The sequence below is a fragment of the Heterocephalus glaber genome, unplaced genomic scaffold (genome assembly GCF_053883595.1).
Source record: "Heterocephalus glaber isolate CG9 unplaced genomic scaffold, H.glaber_assembly_v1.0 deba00001442, whole genome shotgun sequence".
Classification (NCBI taxonomy): domain Eukaryota; kingdom Metazoa; phylum Chordata; class Mammalia; order Rodentia; family Bathyergidae; genus Heterocephalus; species Heterocephalus glaber.
Genome location: NW_028258296.1, coordinates 11,461,244 through 11,484,591, shown reverse-complemented (window position 1 = coordinate 11,484,591; position 23,348 = coordinate 11,461,244). Strand labels below are relative to the sequence as shown.

The window sequence follows — 23,348 nt, the reverse complement described above, 5'->3', positions numbered from 1 at the left end:
AAAGCCATAAGCACAATTTGGCAGGCCTGTTCCTCACATATTAAAACAGTTAAAATGTACCTTTAAGGGATATAAAGTAATGATTTGAAAGCCAACATTCCCAATCAGCAAGTGTTCAGGGAATGCCTTAGCTGCCCCAAACAGATTTGCAGTTACTTTTTAAGTGTCACTGCAAGCAGTGGGTCTAATCACATTTTCTCCTTGACAGAGGGCTTTTTAATGGCTGTAACTACTTGACTCAACCATAGAGCAAAACAGGAATATGTTTTGAAAATGTTTGAAAATGGGAGGCAATGTGAAATAATGATTCTTATTCCTGGTAGTTCAGTGACATACACACATTTCCTTGATATAGGTGAAAGTATAATTTTATAATTTGTGTGAGTAAAGTTTTCACACACCTCTTATCAACCTTTCCGAATAATTTCTGTTTTCTCTTTAGCACACACACACACACACACACACACACACACAAATACACATGCACGTGCACTCATTGACGTGCAGTAGGGAATGTTAATGTTCATCTATTTTACTTAAAGTGGGCTTTTAAAATTACTTCTTTTTTATTTTATTAAAAAACCCTCCCCCGTCAGCACACAGGAGGTGAGCCATGCGGGCACCAGCAGCACACCCCCCCTCCCCGCCGTCGAAATAAGAAGACACGTAAAAATGTCTCAAAACCAGACTTTCACATCACCTACAGCAACCCCAAAGGGAAACGAGATGGAACTCTCTGATACTCAACCACCTGGACTCCCTGAACTAGAAACAGAAGAGGATCTGGAAAAAAATGATATCAGAAATAATTTCTCACATAAGAGCAAAGATTGTGCTCATAGTGCAAGACATGATTAATAAATCTAGAGAGGAGCTCAGAAACATGATGGAATCCCAACATAGGAAACAAATGTAAGCCATAAAACAGATGTAAACAGATTTCCAGGAGATTAAAAACTCCATTGAATGTCTACACAGCAGAATGAGCCAGTGGGAGGACAGAATGTCAGATATAGAAGATAAGATTGCAATTAGTGACCAGGAAAAGAAAAATTGCTTTAAAATAGTAAGGGACCACGAGAAATCAATGCAGCAGCTGCTAGATGATGCAAAGAAGAATAACATAAGACTGATTGGAGTCAATGAAGAAAGAGGAGAGAGTGCAGATGACATAAAAAAATCTGTTCACAAAGTAATGACAGAAAACTTCCCAAGCAGAGGAAAACAACATGACATACAGATAAGTGAGGCATATAGGACTCCAACTAGCCTTGATCAAACAAAATGTACACATAGGAACATAATTGTTAAGATTCCAGAAACCCAACAGAAGAACACAGTTCTACAAAGAGAGAAAAGAAACAAATCACATAGAAAGGAAAACCCACCAGAATCACAGCAGACATCTCAGCACAAACCCTCAAGGCAAGAAGAGCTTAGAATGATGTATTTCAAGCCCTAAAGGAAATTAACCTCCAACCCAGACTGATGTACCCTGCAAAACTATCTTTTAAAGAGAGATTGAAGATGATATCAGAAAATGGACAGACATCCCCTGCCCCTGGTTAGGAAGGATTAATATAGTGAAAATGGCCATACTTCCAAAACTGCTATATAGATTTAATGCAATTCCAATTGAGATCCCAGCAGCATACTTCATGGACCTTGAGAAAACAATCCAAAAATTCATTTGGAACAAGAAGAGACTCAGAATAGCAAAAGCAATTCTAGGTGACAGAGACATGGCAGGGGATATCACAATCCCCAACCTGCAGCTATACTACAAAGCTACTGTGATAAAAACAGCATGGTACTGGCAAAGAAACAGACCTGAGGACCAGTAGAACAGATTAGAAGATGCAGAAACAACGCCAGACACACTCAGCCATCTCATCTTCAATAAAGGAGCCAAACACCCTCACTGGAGGAAAGATAGCCTCTTTAATAAATGGTGCTGGAAAAATTGGGCTTCAACTTGCCAAAGATTAAAACTAGACCTATATCTCTTACCATGCACTAAACTAAAATCAAAATGGATTAAAGATCTAAATATTAAAAAGAGAAATGCTGAACTGGCTGGAACAGAGGTTAGGTAGAACTCTTGAAGACATCGGTGTAGAAAAAGATTTTATGAACAAAACCTCAGTTGCCCATGAACTAGCACAAACAATCGACAAGTGGGATCTCTTCTTATTAAAAAGCTTCTGCAGAGCAAGAGAAGCCACCAGCAGTGTGAAGAGACAACCCACAATGTGGGAAAAAAATCTTCACCTGCTCTTCCTCAGACAAAGGTCTACTATCTCGAATCTATGAAGAACTTAAAAAGGTCAGACCTCGCAAATTTAAAGACCCAGTCCGAAAATGGGCATCTGAAATGAACAGACATTTCTCAGACAAAGAAGTGGAAATAGCAAATAAATACGTGAAAAAATGTTCAACATCACTGATCATTCAAGAGATGCAAATGAAAACAACGCTGAGATTCCACCTCACTCCAGAAAGAATGGCTGCTATTTCATAATCAACCAATAACAAATGCTGATGGGGCTGTGGGGAAAGAGGAACCCTGCTCCACTGCTTGTGGGAGTGTAGACTGGTGCAACCCCTGTGGAAATCAGTATGGAGATACCTCAAAGAACTAGAACTGGAAGTCCCATTTGACCCTGCTATTCCACTGCTGGGGATCTTCCCCAAAGAATTAAAAGAATCATACCACAGTGGTATATGTGTGCCCATGTTCGTAGCACCACAGTTTGTGATAGCTAAAACTTGGAAACAGCCCAAATGCCCATCAACTGGAGACTGGATCAAGAAAATGTGGTTTTTTAATAAAATGGAGTACTACTCAGCCATAAAAAATGAGAAATTAGAGACATTTATAGCTAAGTGGATGCACATTGAGGTGATACTCTTAAGTGAAATAAATAGGACACACATGTGTAAATACTGAATAGTTTCTCTGGTGTGAGAAACTGAAAGTGTAAATAAGGACTAAAATGTATAATAGGTAATGTGAAACAGGAAGAAAAGGGGCAAAGGGGAAGGAAGTGGGAGGGCTAGGGGAAAGGATAGAAGGGAATGGAATTAATATGAAAAAATGGAAAAATAGGAACAAAATCTTTGTAAATAGGGAGGAATGGAGGGGTTGAAGGGAGGGCTAGGCAAGGGTGAAAAATAAGAACCAAGAGAGACTATGTAAAGGTGCAAATTTCCAATGATGAATGTCATTATATTGTATACCTAAAATGTAACAATGATTAGAATGAATAATCAGTAACCCAAAATAGGAAGAAAAGGTCCAAAGGGGTAGGGGTAATGGGAGGGTTAGGGGAAAGGAAAGAAGGGAAAGGAAAAATGATGAGAAATGAAAAAAATGGAAATAAAGTCTTTGTAAATAGGGAAGGGTGGAGGTCATGAATGGAGGGCTAGGAATGGGGAAAAAATAAGAACCAAGATGCATTATGTAAAGGTACAATTCCCAATCAGAAATGTAATTATGTTGTATACCTAAAATGTACCAATAAAAGAATTTAACAAACAAACAAAAAACTATCTTTTTAAAATTGATGGAGAAATAAGATACTTTCATGACAAAGAGCATCTTAGGAACTTTATGAATACCAAACCAGCACTCCAAAAAATTTTAGACACAATCCTAGGAAAAGACAATGAGGATCACAACCACAGGAAGCCCAGCAGAATGAATCCATCAGGTGCGACAAGAAATTAAATGCAAAGGGGGAGAATCCAACAAAAAGAAAAAGTCATGAAAATGATGAGTCAATACACATCGGTTATAACCATCAATATTAATGGTCTCAACTCACCAATGAAAAGAAATAGACTGACAGAATGGGTCAAGAAGCAAGATCCAATAATATGCTACATACAAGAAACACATTTAATTCAAAAAGAAACTCATAGTCTGAAAATTAAAGGATGGAAAACAATACTCCATGTGACAGGAACCCCCCCCCTCCAAAAAAAAGCAGGAGTAGCTATCCTCTTTGCAGATCAAGTGGGCTTCAGATGAAAATCTAAAATACTCTGGTTTCAAGAATTTCAGATAAGGGATACTCAACTTGTATGTACAAATCTATTGTGAACGTGTGTTTTCATTCCTCTCAAGTAAAAACTTAAGAACAGGACTGTTGGTTCTTAACAGTAATACAAGAAATTTCAATATTGTTTTCCAAAATGGTTTTATCATTTTACATTCACCATTAGCAGTATTAGAAAGTTCTAACTGGTTCACATCTAAGCTGATATTTGTTCTTTTAAAACTTTTAACTTCATCTCACTAATGAGTATGTAATTCAATCTTGTTATTGTACTGATTAGTATTTTTCTGATTCTAGTGTTGCACACATTTCCTTGTGCTGTACTGGCTATTGATCATCTTCTTGTGTCTACTTTTTAATTGGGTTGTCTATTAATGAGCTGTAAGAGTTCTTTATGTATTCTGGTCATAGGTTATATACATTATAAATATGGTCTGTTTAAGGACTACTTTTCATTTTCTTAACGATGTCATTTAAAGTTCTAAAGTTTTATGGAATCTCATTTATCAATTTTTTTCTTTTATATATCATTTTTTTTATATCCTAGGAAATTCTTGCCTACCCTAAATTCATAAACATTTTCCTTTATAATTTCTTCTTAAAGCTTTATAGTTTTAGTCTTTCATATTTAGGTTCATAGATCCTTTCAAGTTATTTTATGTATGGAAATAAAGGGTTGAGGTTAATTTTTTATATACAGATACCCGGTGTTCTAGTGCCGTTTGCTGAAAACACTGTCTTTTCCTCTGCTCTTGAATTGAATTTATATTCTACAAAATGTTAATGTTAAATAATCTTTCAAAATTCAGTGGACCATATATGTGTGGTTCTATTTCTAGATTCTCTGTTTTATTCCAGTGATCTATATGTCTTTCCTTACACCAACACTGCCTTGATTACTGTAGCTTTAGAGGAAGTCTTAAAATTAGGTACTACATGTCTTCCAGCACTGTTTTTTTTCTTTTTATTTTTCTAGGTCCTTTGTACGCCTACATAACTTTTAAATTGCAGTTTCCAATTCTTCATTTATAGCAAGTATACATAGACCTGAATTTTTATATATACCTTGTGTTTTCAAATTCTGCTAAATTCAAATACAAGTTCTAGGAGCTCCTAGAGATTGCATCTGTTTTATGGATTCCATTTGTTTCCTATGTTTGGATTGCATCATATTCCTCAGCTCCTCTATTTTTTATCTGTGTTCACTCTGGATTTATTAATCATGTTTTGTACTATGAGCACAATCTCTGCTCTTATCTGAGAAATTATTTCTGATTTCATTTTTTCCAGGTCCCCTTTCGTTGCCAGTTCAGGGAGTCCAGGTGGTTGAGTATCAGATTGTTCCATCTCATTGCCCTTTGGGATTACCTTAGGTGATCTGGAAGTCTGATTTGGGGACTTATTTACTTGTCTTCTCATTTTAACACATGCAGCCTGCTGTGTCTTTGTTGAGACAACTTTTTGCTCACCCAATTGTATTGAATTCTCAACAAGCCACTGAGCAGCCTTTACTCTGCTGCTGACCAGTACACCAATTCCTGGGTTCAGAGTGGTGGCCTTCTAGATCCCTTAGCTGACCTGTTGTCTGGGTGGGCTTCTGGCTGGGGCCTGAGCACACTTGGGATGGTATCTAGGCATGCCTCTTGCTGGGGCCCCTATGTAGCTATTGTCTGGAAGGGCCTTTGGTTGTGAGCTGTGCACTCCAGTTTCTGTTGTCTGCACAGGCTTTGGCTAGGATCTCCTCACACTTATCAATGGTATTGGGTGAGCCTCTGGGTATTGCTTGTGTGCCTGTACAGCTCTTCTCCACATAGGTCCCTGGCTGTTGCCAATGGTATGGTGAGCCTCTGGCGGAAGCCCGTTTGCCCGTGCAGCCCCTTTCTGCGGGGGCTTTTGGCTTGGGCAGGTGTGCCTGAGCCTCTGGGTTCAGGGTGGAGCCCAGGCTGGGATCCGCCTGCAGCTGCACTGGTCTGGGCCACACAACTGCTCCCTGGGATCTGCCCGCACTTAGGGAGGGAATGGCAGGCCTCGGGTGGGAGCCTGTGTGCCTGTGCAGCTCCTGAGTTGACTTTTTGATTGTAATGTTGTTAGGATGGAGTACTATTAACATTTAAATTCAGTGGTAGAAATGAGGAAAGATAGATACCTTGCAATATTTTGAACAATTCTTCACATCCAAATTACTCTACATTGTGCCTGGCTTTCTTATGTCTCACTAATGTATATATATAAATTTGTTTTAAAATATTTGAAACTTGAACTTCTATATTAAAATTGCTAAGTTGTTTTCATATGATTTTAATAAATACCATTGGAATTTGAAAGATTTTACTTTTCTTATTCTTTTATCAGTATATGTGAGCAATACATAATGATCACATTTATCACGGGGACTTGGTACACGTACATTATACATCTTAATTATTCTCTTTTTTTCTCTACTCTTCCCTACCCTCCCTGTTCCTTCTAACTCTTAGTCCTCTTCCCATTTGCAAAAGCTCTATTTTCATAAATTTTTTCCTGCAATTTTTCCACATCTCTTTTCCCTCACTTCTCTTCCTCTCCCTCCATGCTTTTTTGTTAGAATTTACTAAAATTTGTTCATTTAAGAAAATCTTATTACTGCCCACACCACTTGTAGGATTTGAATTTCTGATACAGTGTATCTAGTACATCCTCTTGCAATTGTATCTATGACTTTTACAGATTCTACCTAAAGGTTTAAACACCTGACTTCATTACTTTGTCTCCTAGTTTAGTCCCATGTAAGCTTTTGCCTACCGAAGTACATACTACCTAATTATAAATTGCTTATTTCTCATTTACATTACAATAGGGCATTATATTGAATTTTTAATAAAATTTCACGTGTAAGTTATGTTATCAGTGACTTTTTTTCGAGATTGTAAAAGGAGTATTGTAAAATATTTGTCATAAAAATGATATGTTGGTTATGATGGGTTTGAGAATGACTATCATACAAATCTTTGGTGTTATGGCACTGTTAATCATCTTATATAAGGACCCCTTGTCATTTGTGGGGAAGTAATCTAGAAAAGCCCTATCCAGGAGAAATATAATATGAATAATGTTAAATTCTCTAGTGGCCATATTTAACAGTGTAAAAAAAAACAGGTGAAATTAATTTTACTAGCAATTTAATAATATGTTGTATTTGACTAAATATTATTTCAAGTGAATCAATATAAAAATTATTAATATATTCTTTTATAGTTGCTCATAATGCCTTTAAAATATGCATGCATTTTGCACTTACAGCATGTCTTGATTCTGATAAACCATTTCAAGGGCTCAATAGACATGGTTAATAGCTACAGTAATGTTGTAGAAGTCCTCTCAATAGAGAAATTCCCAGAAAGGGAGTACAGCGGGTGATGCTCCTTTATGAACAAGGGCAAAGTGCTGCTGCACATCTCTTTTTGCTCCTCTTTTTCGTAGCTCAGAGTCTTGACGTTCTCACTCAAACGCACACCATCTGCAGCGCAGATTCTGTGCTGGAGGCTGCTCCGTCCGTGTGACCACCTGCCCCAACTCCAAACCAGTAAAGCCAAGGGGAGTGCTTCCCTCAAATTTTCCATCTTCATTCCCTCCCTTGTCCACCAATCTCCAGATCCCCGCCAAGACATCTCCTCTCCCTGATAAGCACAAAGCTCTTCTCTCCCAGAGACAGGGCTCCAAAATTGCCGGTGTCATCACCTTTCCTGACGCATCCAGCATTTGCTGATCTTCCTTCAGCCAGTGTCCTTGTTGTTCCCCGCTGTTAGTAAGCTCTTTCCTAATCCAACCTTTGGCAGGCAATATTATTGCCACTGTAGTCTAGTAGTTAAAACCACAGGCCTTCAGGCCTGTTTATGTCACTCAAAAGCTGTGGAATCTTGAAAAGTAAATTAAATTCTGAGCCACAGTTGCCTAGGAAACTTAGGTAAAATAATGCCTTTTAGGGTTGTTGTGAGACTAATAATGTGAGTCAAGTGAAGCAGTGGGTGTAATAAACGTAGCACAACCCATGACATGTTGTAAGCAGTTAATGCAAGGAAGCTCTGATTACACTATTTCTTTAACCTGTAATTCTCTCCCCATTATCAGCTACATGTTCAAATCCTAACAACTTAGTAGGCTTTCTTAAGTTCCACCTTTTCTCTAAGACTTCTACAAACTTTATTCTCTCTTTTCATATATTTCTTGAGAACTCTGACATAAACCAGTGTTAATTTCTAGTACAGAGCACATAATGATTATTTAGTAATTTCATTAATTGATTGATTGTTAATGAAACAGGGGAAACTGTGGCAGATGCTACTGATAGCTCCCCTTAACCTATCTGGATTTGTTTGCAGTTGCGATGAGCAGTTTTCTGTGACCCTAACAGCTATACTCTGTGGGGTCCCATGGAAGTTTCTAGAAGGGCAAGTGGCCACAACTGCCCACCACAGTGTCTCATTCATTAATGTGCCCTGGACTGGCCTTACTGTGCTCTCTGAATCATTTCCCTTATACCCATTTAAGCTTCCTGGAATTATCACCCAAATAAACTACCTGCATCAAAGACCTGATTTCAGATTTTGCTTTGGGGGAACCTCAAAAAAGATAAGAACTGATATTACTAAGTCCATATTGGATGCTGAGCACCATATTAAGTATCCCATTTTCATTATCTTCTTTCCTATTTTCAATGTTTTTACAGGTTTGGTATTTTACTCATATTTTAGTAACAAATTAGAAAACCAAGACTCAAAATAACTGATTTCTGCAGGGATGTTTATAATAATTAGCACTAATAATAACCTATTGTACCAATGCTTCTATAGGTGCCTATTTCTGAATTAACAATTATATAGGAAAAGAATAAAAATTTAGAATTTTTATCCTAATTTTTATTCTAAAAACAATTTAGAATAAAGATAAAGAATAAGGATTTCAGAAAATAGAGTCAGATAAAATTAGGTCTCTTTCTTAGGTGTAGTCAAATATGACAAAGCAAGGTTTAGAAAGAAATTGTGATAAAATAGTGTCTAGGGACCTTATATATTGAACACTTAGATGTCATTTAAATCCTTTATTTATAGTCCATTTTCTTTATTCTGGGAAGTAAAGACGGGAGGATATGGCAGCAGAGAGCTGCCTGAATAAGTCAGATTTCATAAGAATGTATTAATAAATGACACCGATTTGGCCTGTGTGACAGTGGGTAAAGAATTAGACAAAAGAGGCTTTTCTGGGTACTTAGATACTGAACATGAACAGAAAAGCTTGGATTGATGAGAAAAAAACATTGAGAAAAACTCCTCTTTCATATTAAAATTCTCCTTCAGAATTTTTTTTATCTTTCCAAGTCACACCACCGTGTTCATAAGGGTGATAGAATTATAACGCAAACTGTCAAATCCAATAAATGTGGGTAAGAGATAGCTGGGCAAATGTTAAAAGAAGCAAGGGACAAAGAGATATATTTCCATATGCATAGGAAAGCATTAGAAGACCAATGTGTTTCCTAAATGTTTAGGAACTATATTCAAATTGGAAACATTAGGAAAATCTCACCTAGAATTAAAGAGCGTGACCCAATCTAGTCCATAGATATTACTTTCTGTGGTTTTTATAGTATAGCTGTCAAATCAAGTTTATAATTCTGGAAAAAAAAAGGAGTGATATGTTTGTCAGAGCATCTTCATAGTAAATCAAATCAAGTCTTCAATTTTTGTGAAATACAAGAACACTCGATATTTGTATTAAGCTTTGAGATTATTAGACAAAACATCTGGTAAATCTTTATTATGTATTACCTCTGCAGTTGCTACTGTTTGCCTTTATAATGTTGCATGAAACTATACAGAACTCATCAATTTGAATTGGGCATTTTAGTTTCATTTCTTTTAATTTTAAGTGGTTTTCATTTATGTATTACCCAAAAGTATTGCATCATGTTATTTCCTGTAAATTTATTAGCTCTGCTACAAAAAGTGTGTTTTAGCCAAGCAAGCTTTTGTAGTGCCCTCTAATTCGCATTTTAATAAATGTCATTTTCTAAGTGCATTACCTCATGTCTTGGCTAGAACCCAGACAAATCCTAAGAGAATAAGAGAAATGTGCTTTCTGGCTGATTCATCCATATTTTATTTTACTTTTCATTAAGAAATTATTCTTTGAAGAAAATCAATAATCTCCCGTGGCTGAGGGTAGAGACTGGTGTGATGCAGTGCTGCATTCTAATATCTCAGATCAGACTGCCTTCGGCCAGATGTTGCTGATAGAGTTTTCATCCTTTCTTGTTCCTTCAGCCTGGACCAATGGCGATGCCAGGAGAGTAACGTATCCTACGGACAGCCAGGGCCATTTCTGTGGCCAGAAGGGCACCCCCAATGAGTGAGTATGGCCAGTGTGCTTTGTGCATAAAATCTTAATTGCCTAAGCTGGAACCTAGCAATCACTGTTCTATGACTCTTACTAGACTTCTTAGGAAGACTGAAATTTATAAAGGAAAGTCCCCCCCCCCCTTTTCCTACAGACAGCTGTAAGTGGTTGGGAAGTTTTGTACTGGATGACTTAACACCCAGTGTCACTATGAGTCTCAATGCATGGAGACTCTGCTTAGTAAAAATACCATTCTAATGAATGGATTGGACCAGTGAGTTCTTTCAATGGCCTTATTTAGAAATGCTTTATGAAATGGGTTATTGGCAGACCAAGTTGTGAGCTGCTGCATGAAAGCTGGTGCACACAGCTTTTTGTCACAACACCTACTGATAAATCATTCTACCTTCCAAAGTGAGGGGCACACCCAGAGGTCTTCAGTGCTCAAAAGGATTTTCAGGGCAACTAAACTTCTGTGGACAATGCCCCCACACAGCTGAGAAAACCAGCAGTCTCCATTTCTGAAAGCAAGTTTTATATCTCTTCACCTAAAAATCAAGTGAACAAGAAAACATAAATTGCATATTTTTAGAAAATATTTCCCCTTTTTTCCTGGTCCATTTCTTTCCTTTCTTTTCAACCTGAGATTGTTGCTAGATCTCCTCGCTCTTTATAACCAATTCAGTTTCTGGAAAAGCTCACTTGGGATAGTTAAAAAAAGGCAACAACAGCCCCTCACCACCTCTACTGATAAAAAATGTTTTAAAACACTTCAATTTTGTTCTCATGCTGTTCTTCCTTAACTGAGTTCATTATTATAAGAGCTAAGGAATTAAAACAAGAGATTCAGTAAACAGTTACCAAATTTATAGACAATCATTTTAGACAATCAAAGAAACCCAGCTATTTGGAGCAGGAGAGACAAATCCTTAATCATGTCAGGGTGGTTTATAGAGGACAAGTTTATCCCTATAGAAGGTCTTCTGCCCTTTGCAGACAAGTGGACTAAATTCTGTTTTAGGGTGGTAATTCTTATTTTAACCTCAGTAATTTGGAAAGTCTTAGACATTGCTGAAAATAAAATGCTATAAAGGACAAAGAAAGCGCCAGGTGGTGTTAAAAAAAAAAGAAAATCATACAAATCTCTGAATCTCTAGTTCTTTAAAACAGGCTATTTTTAAAAGGCTTTTATAACAATAAGTTTTCTAGACTTAAACCAATGACCCACTTACTTTGAACAAAAATGTGACACCACAAATTTCAATTCATAAAGATTATTCAAAGAGAATCCTTATTTAATACACAGACATGTTCATTAAATTATTATTTATAATAAAGTATATTGGAATCTAAACAGATCTTCAAGAATATATACATGATAGTAAATTATGGACCATCCACTTAATGCAATACAATAGGGTCACTGAAAATTATGTTTAGGGCGAGGGATTTAGCTCAGTGGTTCTGCTGACTGCCTCGCAACTGCAAGGTCCCAAGTTCGATCCCCAGTACCAAAAAAAAAAAAAAAAATTATGTTCATAATTTCAACAGTTGATTCTGCTTATGTTTCTTTTTTTTTCCTGCTAATGTTTCTTTATAGTTTTGGGGGGGTTTTCATGATTATGGCTTGCCTTAATCTTGAAAATAGCATACTTTTATAATTTAATGAACAAAATAGCAAAATTCAGAAGCATAATAAAATTTTGAAGAATTTTATCAAAAGTACACCACCTTGTGCTGCCTCCTGTTGCGCAAACACAAGGACCTGAATTCGATCCCCAGTGCCAAAAAAAAAAAAAAGAAAAAGAAAAGTAACATAATGGCCAATAATTGTTGAAATACAGTTAAAAAAGAAAATGCAAATTAATAACTATTATTTTGCCTGTTAGATTGTCAAATAAATTTAAAAGGTTAAAATTCCCACTGCTGGGTAGAGTGAAGAGAAATAGCCACCTCATTTTCTACTAGTGATAGTGTAATATGATGATATTTATCAAATATGTACACTCTATGATTCCGAAGTTCTTCCCAGAGTCATATCTTATAGAAATATGAATACATTCCCTAGTATTATAGGTAGTGTGTTCATCAGCTTTCCATTACTGTGACAAAAGATCCAAGAAAAGCAACTTAAAGACACGAAGGGTTACTTTGGCTCACATTTTCAGAGGTTTCAGTACATGGTCACTTGGCCCTGTTCCTTTGACTTTGTGACAGCACAGTACATCATAGCAGGGATATGTGGCAGAGATGTGCTGTTCACTTCATGACAGCCAGGAAGCAAAGAAAGACAAGAAAGAGCCAGGGTTCCAGTGGCTTCTTCAAGGTCATGCCCCAGTGACCTCACTTCTTCCAATTGGGCATACATCCTACAGGTTCCACCACCTCCCAGTAGCACCACAGGATAAGAACCAATCCTTCAACATGTAGCTTTCAGGGGGCACTCGGATCAAACTGTAGCAGGTGTTATGTAATAGTAAGAATAAAATGGAAATAGCCCATGTGTCAATCATTAGATTAATTAAATGAATTATGATGGGGCCATATAATAAAATATCATTTAATCCTTGAAAATTATTGTGTATTATATTTTTGCATGGAAATATGCCTATGAGATGACACACAAGTTTAGTTCCATTTTGTAAGTATGTTTATGCACTTGTACACTTTATATCCACATATATAAAAACACCTATATCTCCAAGGAAAACAGCCTGAAAGGATACACATATGCTTGTAGTAACTACTTCCGAGAGAAAGAAGTATAGTTTTATATTTCCTCACATATTTTTTGAGCTCCATCTAATCCCAGATGGTATCCTAAAGAGGACGGGTAGAGTGCAAACAATTGGACAAGCCACCTGCTCTTGGGCAATTTACATTTCATTGGAGATAAAGATATAGATAAACAAGAAAACTTTAAATAGGGATAAATACTAGGAGGGAAAAACAAAAATGAAGCCTGTTAGAGAATGATTGATGTGCCATGGAAGAGGGTTCTCTCAGGATTACAGGGCTCGGGGAGGGCTTTCATAGGAAAGAATTACTTTTCACATGAGCTATGAAGAGTACAAAGATGCCAGACTTTGAAAAGCCCTGGGAAGAGCTTTTAAGGCAGAACCAAGAAGGGCAAAAGTGTTGAGACAAGATATTTCAATAAGAGAGAGAAGCTGAAGAAGCTGGAATATAACAAAGAGGAAAGTGCAATGAGCTATCATTTGAGAAACAGGTAGAAATCAGATTTTGTGGATCCTATGAGTTCTGATAAGGTATTTAGATTATTTATAAGTGCAGAGAAAGCCATGGAAATATTGATGTTCATTGAGAGTGAGCCAGTTCCTTTTACATTTTTAAAAGACCATTCTGTTTGCTTCTTCAAACTTTCTTGAACTATTTCAATTGTTATAGTCAATACGTATACAGAAAAATATTGTTTTTCTTAACTATGAAAAAACTTACTGGGAGATAATCACTATAAAGTTACAAAATCTAATTATGAGTAATATTATTTTATTATTTATATGCTTATATGCACTGTAATTTTCTACCAAAATATGCATTATGCTTCATTGCAAATTTTCAAAACATAAAAAATGAAAAGTATAGTAACTGAAGCAATCAATCACTTTAGTTATTAAAGCCCTCTTTTTAAAAAATGATAAACATTTTGTCAGAAGAATACTCACCCTGGAGTCAAATTCTGACTTTAACTCCTTCAGCATTGACCCTTGGACATGGGACACACCCACATGGCTTTACTTTCCTGATAATGAGGCAAAAATTAAATGAGGGAACAGTAATTTAGGAGAAATTTACATAGTTCTTTCTATTTACAAAGTACTGTTTTTTGAGGTCTTCCAATGGACTGGTGACGATGTGATACTCATAGATGCACCAATAAATAAGAAAGGTCTGTGCCACTCTTCAGGGGTCTCCTAGTCTTCAGGCACAGAGTCAGAAAACATTGGTTTCAATCTATTACATTCATGGTAATATGTTTTATTAGTGCTCTGTTTTAAGACTAAAGTACTGTATTAGTCATTTTCCTATCACTAGAACAAAATACCTGACACCTGCAACTTAAAGGAGGAGAGGTTTATTTTAGCTCATGGTTTCAGAGGATGCAGTCGATAGTCATCTGGATCTCAAGCAGAAAAAGCATAGCAGAAGGGAGAATAATTGCTCAACTTATGGCAACCAGATAGCAGAGAGACAGGGAAGGGACCAGCTGGAAACAAGCACGCACCACATTATGTCATACCCCTACCCACCAGTTCCAACTAGGTCCCCTCCTCCTAACAGCACATTCAGCTAAGAACCAATCAATGGATCGATCCACTGATGTGTGTAGTGCCTTAATGACCCGATCTTCTTCCAAAAGTCACACCTCTGAACATTTTGGAGGGATATTTTAGATCAAAACCATAACAAGTACCATATGATAATCCCATGTGAAGCAGCCCTCCATTCTTTCCCATAGTCTCCTTCAAGACCCCAATTTACTGACTTGAGTATTTATCACTTCCTTAACTTATCCAAATTATGAATTTGTTGACAGGATCCAAAGTTCCTTGAGGTCAGGAACATTCTCTTTTTCACTGTTGTATCCTTAGCACCTATAGTATTGTCTGGCACTGTAGTACTTGCATTACTACATGAATGAGAATAAAGGGCTACTTCAGATAAGTGATTTTCTCCTAAAGTAAAGGTCTTATCAGGTCCTTGTAACAACACTGCTAAGTGTGGATCCTTACTATTACTCTCATGTGGAAAATTGGGAAACTGGAATTCAGAAAAGTGAGTTCTTCTTAAGGTCCATTTGACTACTAAATAGCAACGGTAGTGCTTTCCAATCTCAAACCCTGTGCCCTGTAGTCTACATACATAGAGTTGCGAAGAAATTGGTTTTATGTTTAACCTAGGCCTAAAAGTCTTGAACAGAACTGGTAAAAAAAAATCATTAAATAATATAAGTAACTGTGTGTGCCTCTATGCCGAAAGGAAAGGCATACACATCTGAATGTGTTAGCAGTTGGGCTTATTTCCTAACCAGAGGGATATGCTTATTCAACTGTAACCATTAGAATATTTGTACTTGTTATTGTCAGGATGTGCTTTGGTCCATCCTTTGACTCTCACCTCTGGAAGATACTCCCTATAACTGAACTTGAACTCTGTATTTAGAAAAGGTACCGTAATATTTGCAATGTAAAATTGACCTTTTGTGCTTTATCTGTGGTAAACCAGAAGGACTCTAGGCAAAGCACTGGGAGTTTTCTAAAATATCAGGAAGATAGAAGCTGAGACTTCAAAGCAAAACATAAGCGTTTGTTGTTTTGTGTAACTTTCTCTGTCTTTCAGTTTCAGGGAAGTTGTTCATGACACTTAGGTTATAGACCTTTTCTTTGAGATTTCCACTAAAAAGCAAGAACCTGATTGATTTCAATGCCACCTTCTGGCTACTACAAAAACTTCAGCTTGCAAAGGTTGTGCTAAAACAACTTTGAAATTGATGCAGCACCGTTACCAAATGAGACAGACTAAAAGACCCCACTAGTTCAAATGAGACAGGAAAAGTGAAGAGGACAAAGCGCTTTCATTTACATTTTTTGTTCAGTTTGGGATCTGAGTGAAACAATAACAGCTTTGTCTTCATTTCACTGAAGAACCTTCCACAAAATGCAAGAGTGTCTCACAGATCCATGCAGTTGTACACACTACAGACCCAGGTCCCCAACTTGGTTTACATTTTAAAATTTGGATCAGTATATGAATGTAAAGACAAATCAAACAGTAATGAAGAGCTTTATAATAGAAGCAGTGACCTCCCATCTTAAGTCTCTTTGCTCACAATTTTATTCCACAGAGACAATGTTCTCTCAGTGTTTTAGTTCATCTGGCAGTCATTTCTGTATAATTTCAAATCATATTCTTACTCTTCTGTTGTATGCTTTATTAACTTTTGAAAGTATCTACAGACAGCCAGCTTTGGAAAACAAAGATTTAACTCCTTTATATCATCTCTTTTCCTGATCCTTATGTTTGGCAGTTAAATTACTACATTTAGGGCCCGGGATTTACTTCAGTGGTTTCGCTGCCTGCTGCACAAGCCCAAGGACCCAAGTTTGATCCCCGGCACGCCCCCCAAAATAAATAAATAAATAAATAAATTACTACATTTAGATTTCCTTGTGGTCACTTTGAAAAATATACTACTACTTCCGCTTCTTGTTCCTGCTCACTTTTGTCAGTATCTTGGCTCCTCTTTTTTTTTTTCTCTTGGCTCCTCTTTATGTAGCAGGATATTATCCTTCCTGCCTTTCTCTCTATTTTTCTTTTCTCTTCCCTCTTTTACTTCCTGTGTTTATTCTTTTACAAGATCAAATGTGTACATCAGTACATCTAATGCCAGTCTGATTCACATAGCTTGTGGTGACTTTTTTCCTCTTTTAAGGGTTTAAAGTCATTTTTTCATTTTGGGTGTTGTGAAATCTCACAATTTAATGCATATTTTCTTTTTAAAATTATTTTGGGTCAATCTTCAGTGAATCTTTCAATTCTGAAAATTTAATTCTGAAGAATCTTTTAAGTATGATTCTTATATCTGGAAAAATTTCTTCTGTTATTTTTCTAGTAGCTTGCACTTTATTAGCTCTGTTTTCTGGAATTATTAGTTATACCTTCAGTTCATCCCAATGCCTCTCCACCCCTCCCCTAGAAATATTTTCCAGGTCTTTTTATTCTTCATTCTAAATTTTCTCATTTTTTCCAGTTTTTAAAAATTGTTGTCAATCATCTCCTTAATCTCTATAAACACCTGCTTATTCCAGATTTTCCTTTATAGTAACCTCACAGTTTTATTTTGTGGATAAGCTGCTTGAATTACTTTGAATCAACCATATCTTACATTATTTTAATTTCATCCAGCATCAGTTTTTGTTTGCTTACCTTTGTCTTTCCTCTTGCTTTCTGATTCCTCTTATATTCCTGATGCTGGCTGATTATCCATTCCTATCACAGGAAGGAGGACTTCGATACTTGTATGAGTTTCCTGGGCTGCTGTGTTCCTAATTCAGTCTTCCAGGGGGGGCCTCTGCACTGTGTGAAGTGATGGGGTCATGTTGGCTGTCAGATTTCATCTGGGAAACGAGATATCAGGCCACACTACTTCATAATGTGGCCTGGGATACAAAATCTCACAGAAACCTTTGCTATTCTCAGAAAGTCCATTCAATAAGAGGTATTCCTCTTTTTCCTGGATGCTGGAATTCTAGGAGGTGCAGAAGTACAGATGTGCTAATTTGCACTGGAGATTATTACATAAATCTACAATTAATCTCCTTCCACTTGGCCACATTTCTCATTGTCAACCCTTAGTGCAATATTTTTCATGATTTCTAACAGGCAAATCTTTTTTTTTTTTTTTTGGACTGGGGATGGAATTCAGGACCTTGCGCTTGCGAGGCAGGCAGCAGAACCACTGAGCTAAATCCTGGCTCGGTAGGGATGTATTCACTGTTCGCCCAGTAGGTTGCATTCATTGTTCAACACACTCCCATGTGCATACCTTCTTCCAGAAACTTTTGAACTCTTGTGCAAATGTGAGCAAATCTCATCCTCCATATTCTTAGCTAGTTAGATGAGATTTATTCCTTTTTGGTACTTTTATTTTATTCCGGTGTATTTCAGGAACAGAGATGAACCTTAGAGCTTGATGCATAATTTAAATTTATAGTTTGCAGTTGCTTCTTTTTTATTTCTGGTAGAAACATAACTTACATTAAACAAGGAGATACTTCCTCAATGAATTCCTCAAAACTGTTCAGTTACAACCATCACTGTGTGCTTTGTGCCTAAGGAATCTGAGGCTCACTGAAATCTGAGGATATCAAAGAGACCATGGTCGAATAACTATAGGTTTGTGCTGAAAAATTAAAGAGGATTCCAGGACTGAAAAAAAAATTTGTTTTGGAATCTGTCTCATTCATTTCATAATATTTAATATGTGGCTAGAATGGGCCAAGTACTAGGCTAACATTCTGGCAAGGTAGGAATAAAAAGCTGGATAAGGTCTGAATTGTACCCTTGAGGATAACATAAGCTGCTGAATAATTTGAGTTTATGTAGCACTTTGCAGTTTATAAATCAATTTTACCTTTGGTGGACTCTTGATACTTACTGATTTTCCATTCACAGTTTTAACTTCTCCTAAGGGACCAAGGATCCATGACATGTGATAATTTATTCATTTGCTTAGGTACAAATGTGAATCATATGCTCAGTGAGAATGTGTGAATGCTGCAGTTGCTTGAGTGGTGAGAAGCTAAGCTGACACTTGCAGATCCCTAAGTACCCCTGTGCTTACTATGTGTGAATTTATAACCAGCCGCACGAGCCATTTGAACTCAGTGGGACACCTACATGACGTGGGCTTATTTTTCTCCTATCATTGCTTTTAACCATGTTTTTTCAAATTTCCCTTCTTGCTTTGACATGTCAGGGAGATTACGTAGCTTTTCAGACATTTTTTTGTTGTTAAAACTTTAGCCTGGCCCAAGTTAAAATTTACATCTAATTTCTTCCAGTCTCCACTTTGATCCTGCAAAGGAGATGGAGTCTGGAGAGTATCTGGCCTGCTTCTCCACGTCTCTCCTTTCTGATTCTCTTTAATCGTATTATGAGGAGAAAGAGAGGGTTGTCGGTTATTTTGATGGCCACAGCCTAGTCCCATATGCTGTTGTTACTGTGGCTAAGACATAACTGACTAGCTATCAGTACCTTCTTTGGAGCAAGCATCCAAAGACAGGCTTTCTTATGGAGAACAGGGGAGAGCTTTCTTGGGAGGTCCTTCCTGGACAGTTGTTAGGTGTGAGATATCAGCTTTGGTTTGCTCTCCTCCAGATGTATTCAGCTTCATTCCTGGTGATTTGCCCCACAGACTCTTATTGTCAGGCAAGGCACCACCACAGGCGGGCGCTGAAGCTCGTTTGCCTGTCTGCACATCCTACCAGGACAAGCTGCTTCACTGCTGACTTCTTTCTGCTCCACTGAACTTTCTCAACTCATTTGTGTTCTTCTTGGGTCTTGTTTCTCCCTGCTCAAATAGGCAGAGAGACAGGTCTACCACACTGGAAATGAGACTCCAGTCTGCCCTTCCTATAGGCACCTTTAGTCTAGCAGACGTTCTCTCAGAGCCTTCTAGGATTTGGAACTGGGAAAGATAACTCACCCTTTCTTCAGTGTTAGGGGGCTCCTCTTACATCTGACCTGTGTGTCTTTCCAACTGTGCTCTCTGCTCCATTTCCTCATCTTTTGCTTATGTAGATAGGGCCAGAAAAGAGGCAAGAGCAATGGAAGGAGCTAGCCCTGACTTCTTGTGGAGGATTTTCTTTATCCTCAGATGGGTCATTCTTACTGATTCTGGGTCAGTGGGAAAGACATTGCTTAGCAGACCATTATGTCTATTTATGCTGGGCCTGTAGTCAAATTAATTAATGAAAGACTTGATAAGGTGCTGGGAAACGTTGAGTAATGAGGGCCATGTGTCTTAAGGTGCATTTTATGAAGCACCTCGATCTAAATCCACTGGGAATCTTAGGGGACACTGCTAATTCCTGGGCTCGATAGCCAGACATGTGAGCTCTCAAGGGTCAAGGAGGGTCAGGAAGCAGCATTTTTAATAAATACCCCAAGTTTTATTTATGTATACTAAGATTGGGCATTTACTTCTCTTGAGTCCACTACACATTATCTTAGGTCCTCCCAACACCACTGTGCAGTAGACAGGGGTAGTATTCTCTTCATTTGGCTAATGAGGAAATTGAGATTCAAAACAGAACAGTGGCTTGTCAAATAACAGAGTAATAGTTCACTCAAAGCTAGTGGTGGAAAATAGTCAGAGGGCATTACTCTGCCACTAACTCTAATTTTCAATAATGAAAATATCAATTGAATTATTTAAGTAACTTACAGATTATTAAATAATACAACATTGGTTTTAGGAAATCCATAAAATCACAAAAAACTAAACGAATACAACCCAACATTTAGCTACAATATTTTCTCTCTACATATAATTGATTACACTTTTTACACAGTTATGATCAAGCATATTTTAATACTCTTTAGTAAGTAGCTTCCTAAATTTAATGTATTATTAATTTCTCTATCCATTAAATATCTTCTTCAGTATTATTTTCCATGTAATGTTCCAATTCATGAATGTACAATTTTGTGTTTAACCAATACCTTCCTGGTGAACAATTTGATTATTTCAACTTTTTACAATTATAAAAAGATGATTTAATTATTAGACAGCTTAAAGAGAAGAGTGAGAATATATTGCAGCTGTCTAAAGAAAATTAAGCTAAGTTTTAAAGGTCATACATTAAAAATTTTTGGGATCTGAAATATTATGGAACATTTCCATGGTCACTAAAAAGATTATTTAATATGTTTTCTAAACAGGAACAAGACTGTTTTGTTTTATTTTAACCTGCTAAGATGTGCCAGTCCCTCTGTGATGATAAACCTACAGTGCCCTACCACACAGGTAAGGAAGAAGATGCCTTGCTGGTGACGGTAGCAGGTCTGAACATTTTGGGATAAAAGAACTCAGAAATTTGATATGACTCCTGTGTATATGTGATCAAAAGACACAAGTATTATCTCAGTTTTGTTTATATGCAATCAAAACTAGGCAGGGATTAATTATTTTAGAATTGCTAAGGAACCTTAGTGATTACTTTATCCAAGCATCTACTTTCATAAATAAATAACTACAAGCCTAAAGAAATAGATATATTTTTTCTCAGCATTAATATTGTATTAGGAAAGCTAAAGTTAGCTCCTATAAGAAACTCTAGTGACTTAACACAATAATGTTTGTTTTGACAGCATAATGGTACAAGGCAGGTATTTGTGTTCAGTGGACCATGCTTCCCCGGGTTCCTTTTATCTCATGGTTCTTCCATCCTTTAAGTCCTCTTCATCATCTGCATCCAGTTGCCAGAAGGAGACAGTAAAGATAAATAAGCACCACTCTTAAAAGCCTTGGATCCGGAGAGTTACACATAACAATTCTACTCATGTTCATACTCATAAAATAGGTATGATCATACCTACATGGAAGGAGGAAGAAATCAAGCAAGGTAGTTGTGAGCTAAGCAGACCCTTCTTACCACGGATCCAGAAGCACAAACCTCAATGGACAGTTAGTTGGGTCTTCCATGGTCTCTCCTCTGGCCACCAGAATACTCTTCTTCCAAAAGGAGCATCCAGAGTCTCACTGAGTACTGTCTTTAACTTACAGTCCAGGATCTGTGTGTGATGCATCTGATCCTCTCTCCATCAGATATTGACATTAACTGCATGGTAGGGAGCAGGTAGGAAAATTAGAATAACTCTCCCATCAGGAACGGAGAAGAGATACCTGCACAGCAGTCTCTGGGGCATGGTGAGGGAGAACAGTCCTTTATTGACCTGGATTATGTTCTCTCAGAGGAACTCCCTTATGCATTCATCCTGAGGCCCTTTGTTTGGCCACCTGGGAGGCTATTTCCTGTCCATTAGCTACCAGGATAAGCAGTGCAAAGTAGGTCCTTCTATAGGCCATAGAGCTTTGAAGGTGACTTCCTGTTGTACAAATTTAGTGCCTTAAAGACTATTTTAACTGATAAAGGATTTTTTAGGGTAGCTCGTTATTTCTTTGGCATTTTGATGACCTCAAAACCTTACCAGTCTTCTGACCAACTTGCTTCTTAGTTCCATGTGCCAATACCACACCTAAAGACTTTCCTAGAACTAGTTCATGGATCTGTTGTATTTCTTTGTTTCTTCACCTCCCTTGAAGACTTGAAATTTTAGTTGTGCTGAGATTAAAGCCCACCAGGGATTTTGATATTTTAGTTTTATCACCACCTCTACACACTTGCCTAAGGTTAAAACTTAACCTTGTCATTAGCAGTAATTACCTCTCTTTGTAATCTTACTTTCAAGCACTGCAGTATCTGATCATTGCAATCTAATATTCCACCTCCAGTGCTTCTTCTGTTTCACTGACATTATTGTTATTTAACAATAAACCACTGACCCTTATCTCTTCAACATTCCCTTCATTTCCCTCATGCTGTCACTTGACTCTTCGCCTAATTTAGATGTCACCATCCCTTGTTGAAGCAACACCCTTACATAAACTCCCAGTTCCTTTGTCCTCTCTCCCTGAGTCTACTTCTCTGGAAAAACCTCATCCATACTAAGTGTAGCTCTCTGATTGCTCCATGCCTAAGCCTAAACATATTCTTGGGAGAAAAAACACAGCGGTTCTTTAAGTTCAGGACCTTGTCCGGAGAGTGTCCTTCATGCCATCGTCCCTCAAGATGCTGCACCCCCGTCATCCATTCACCACCCCACTCTCCTACTCTACAGTTTCGTGCCTTTTCCTCCTATCTCAGACCCCTCCACCTGCTTCTCCATTTCTCTGTGCCTCTATTTTTTTTTTTGCACAACTCCTCAAAGATTGTCTATATTACTGTATCTGAATCCTTTCCTTACATTCTCATCTAGCCTTTTATTTCTAGTCTAGTTGTCCCCAAATTATACCATTGACCTCTCTATTAAACAGATGGTCAGTTCTCAATCTACATTTGCTTGCTCTGGCAGCAATGTTTAACCAACCCTTCTTCATTCGGCTTCCAGGGTACAATATTCTTCTGTATTTCCTCCCAACTCTGGTTGCTCCCCATCAGTCTCCTCTCTTGATTTCTCTTTATTTTTCTAACAGCATCTTCTAAACATTGGTGTTCTCTTCCCCACAAAGCTCAGTCCTTTTCTAAGTCTGCTTTACTTCTTTGTTGATCTCATAATGGGTTTAATGCCATTTTATATGCTGCCCTTCCTAACTTGTACTTCCAAATA

General features: G+C 37.4%; 1 protein-coding gene across 9 annotated transcripts in view; it reads left to right on the top strand.

The window, feature by feature from the left end:
- Window positions 1-23,348, top strand: part of Slc44a5 (solute carrier family 44 member 5) — a 357,115-nt gene that overhangs the window by 292,759 nt on the left and 41,008 nt on the right. For all 9 annotated transcript variants that reach the window (XM_087212920.1, XM_087212918.1, XM_021255531.2 and 6 more), the window contains 2 exons: window positions 10,361-10,445; window positions 20,901-20,985. In XM_087212920.1, coding sequence (XP_087069046.1) covers window positions 10,361-10,445; window positions 20,901-20,985 — 170 coding nt within the window. The remainder of the gene's footprint in view (window positions 1-10,360; window positions 10,446-20,900; window positions 20,986-23,348) is intronic.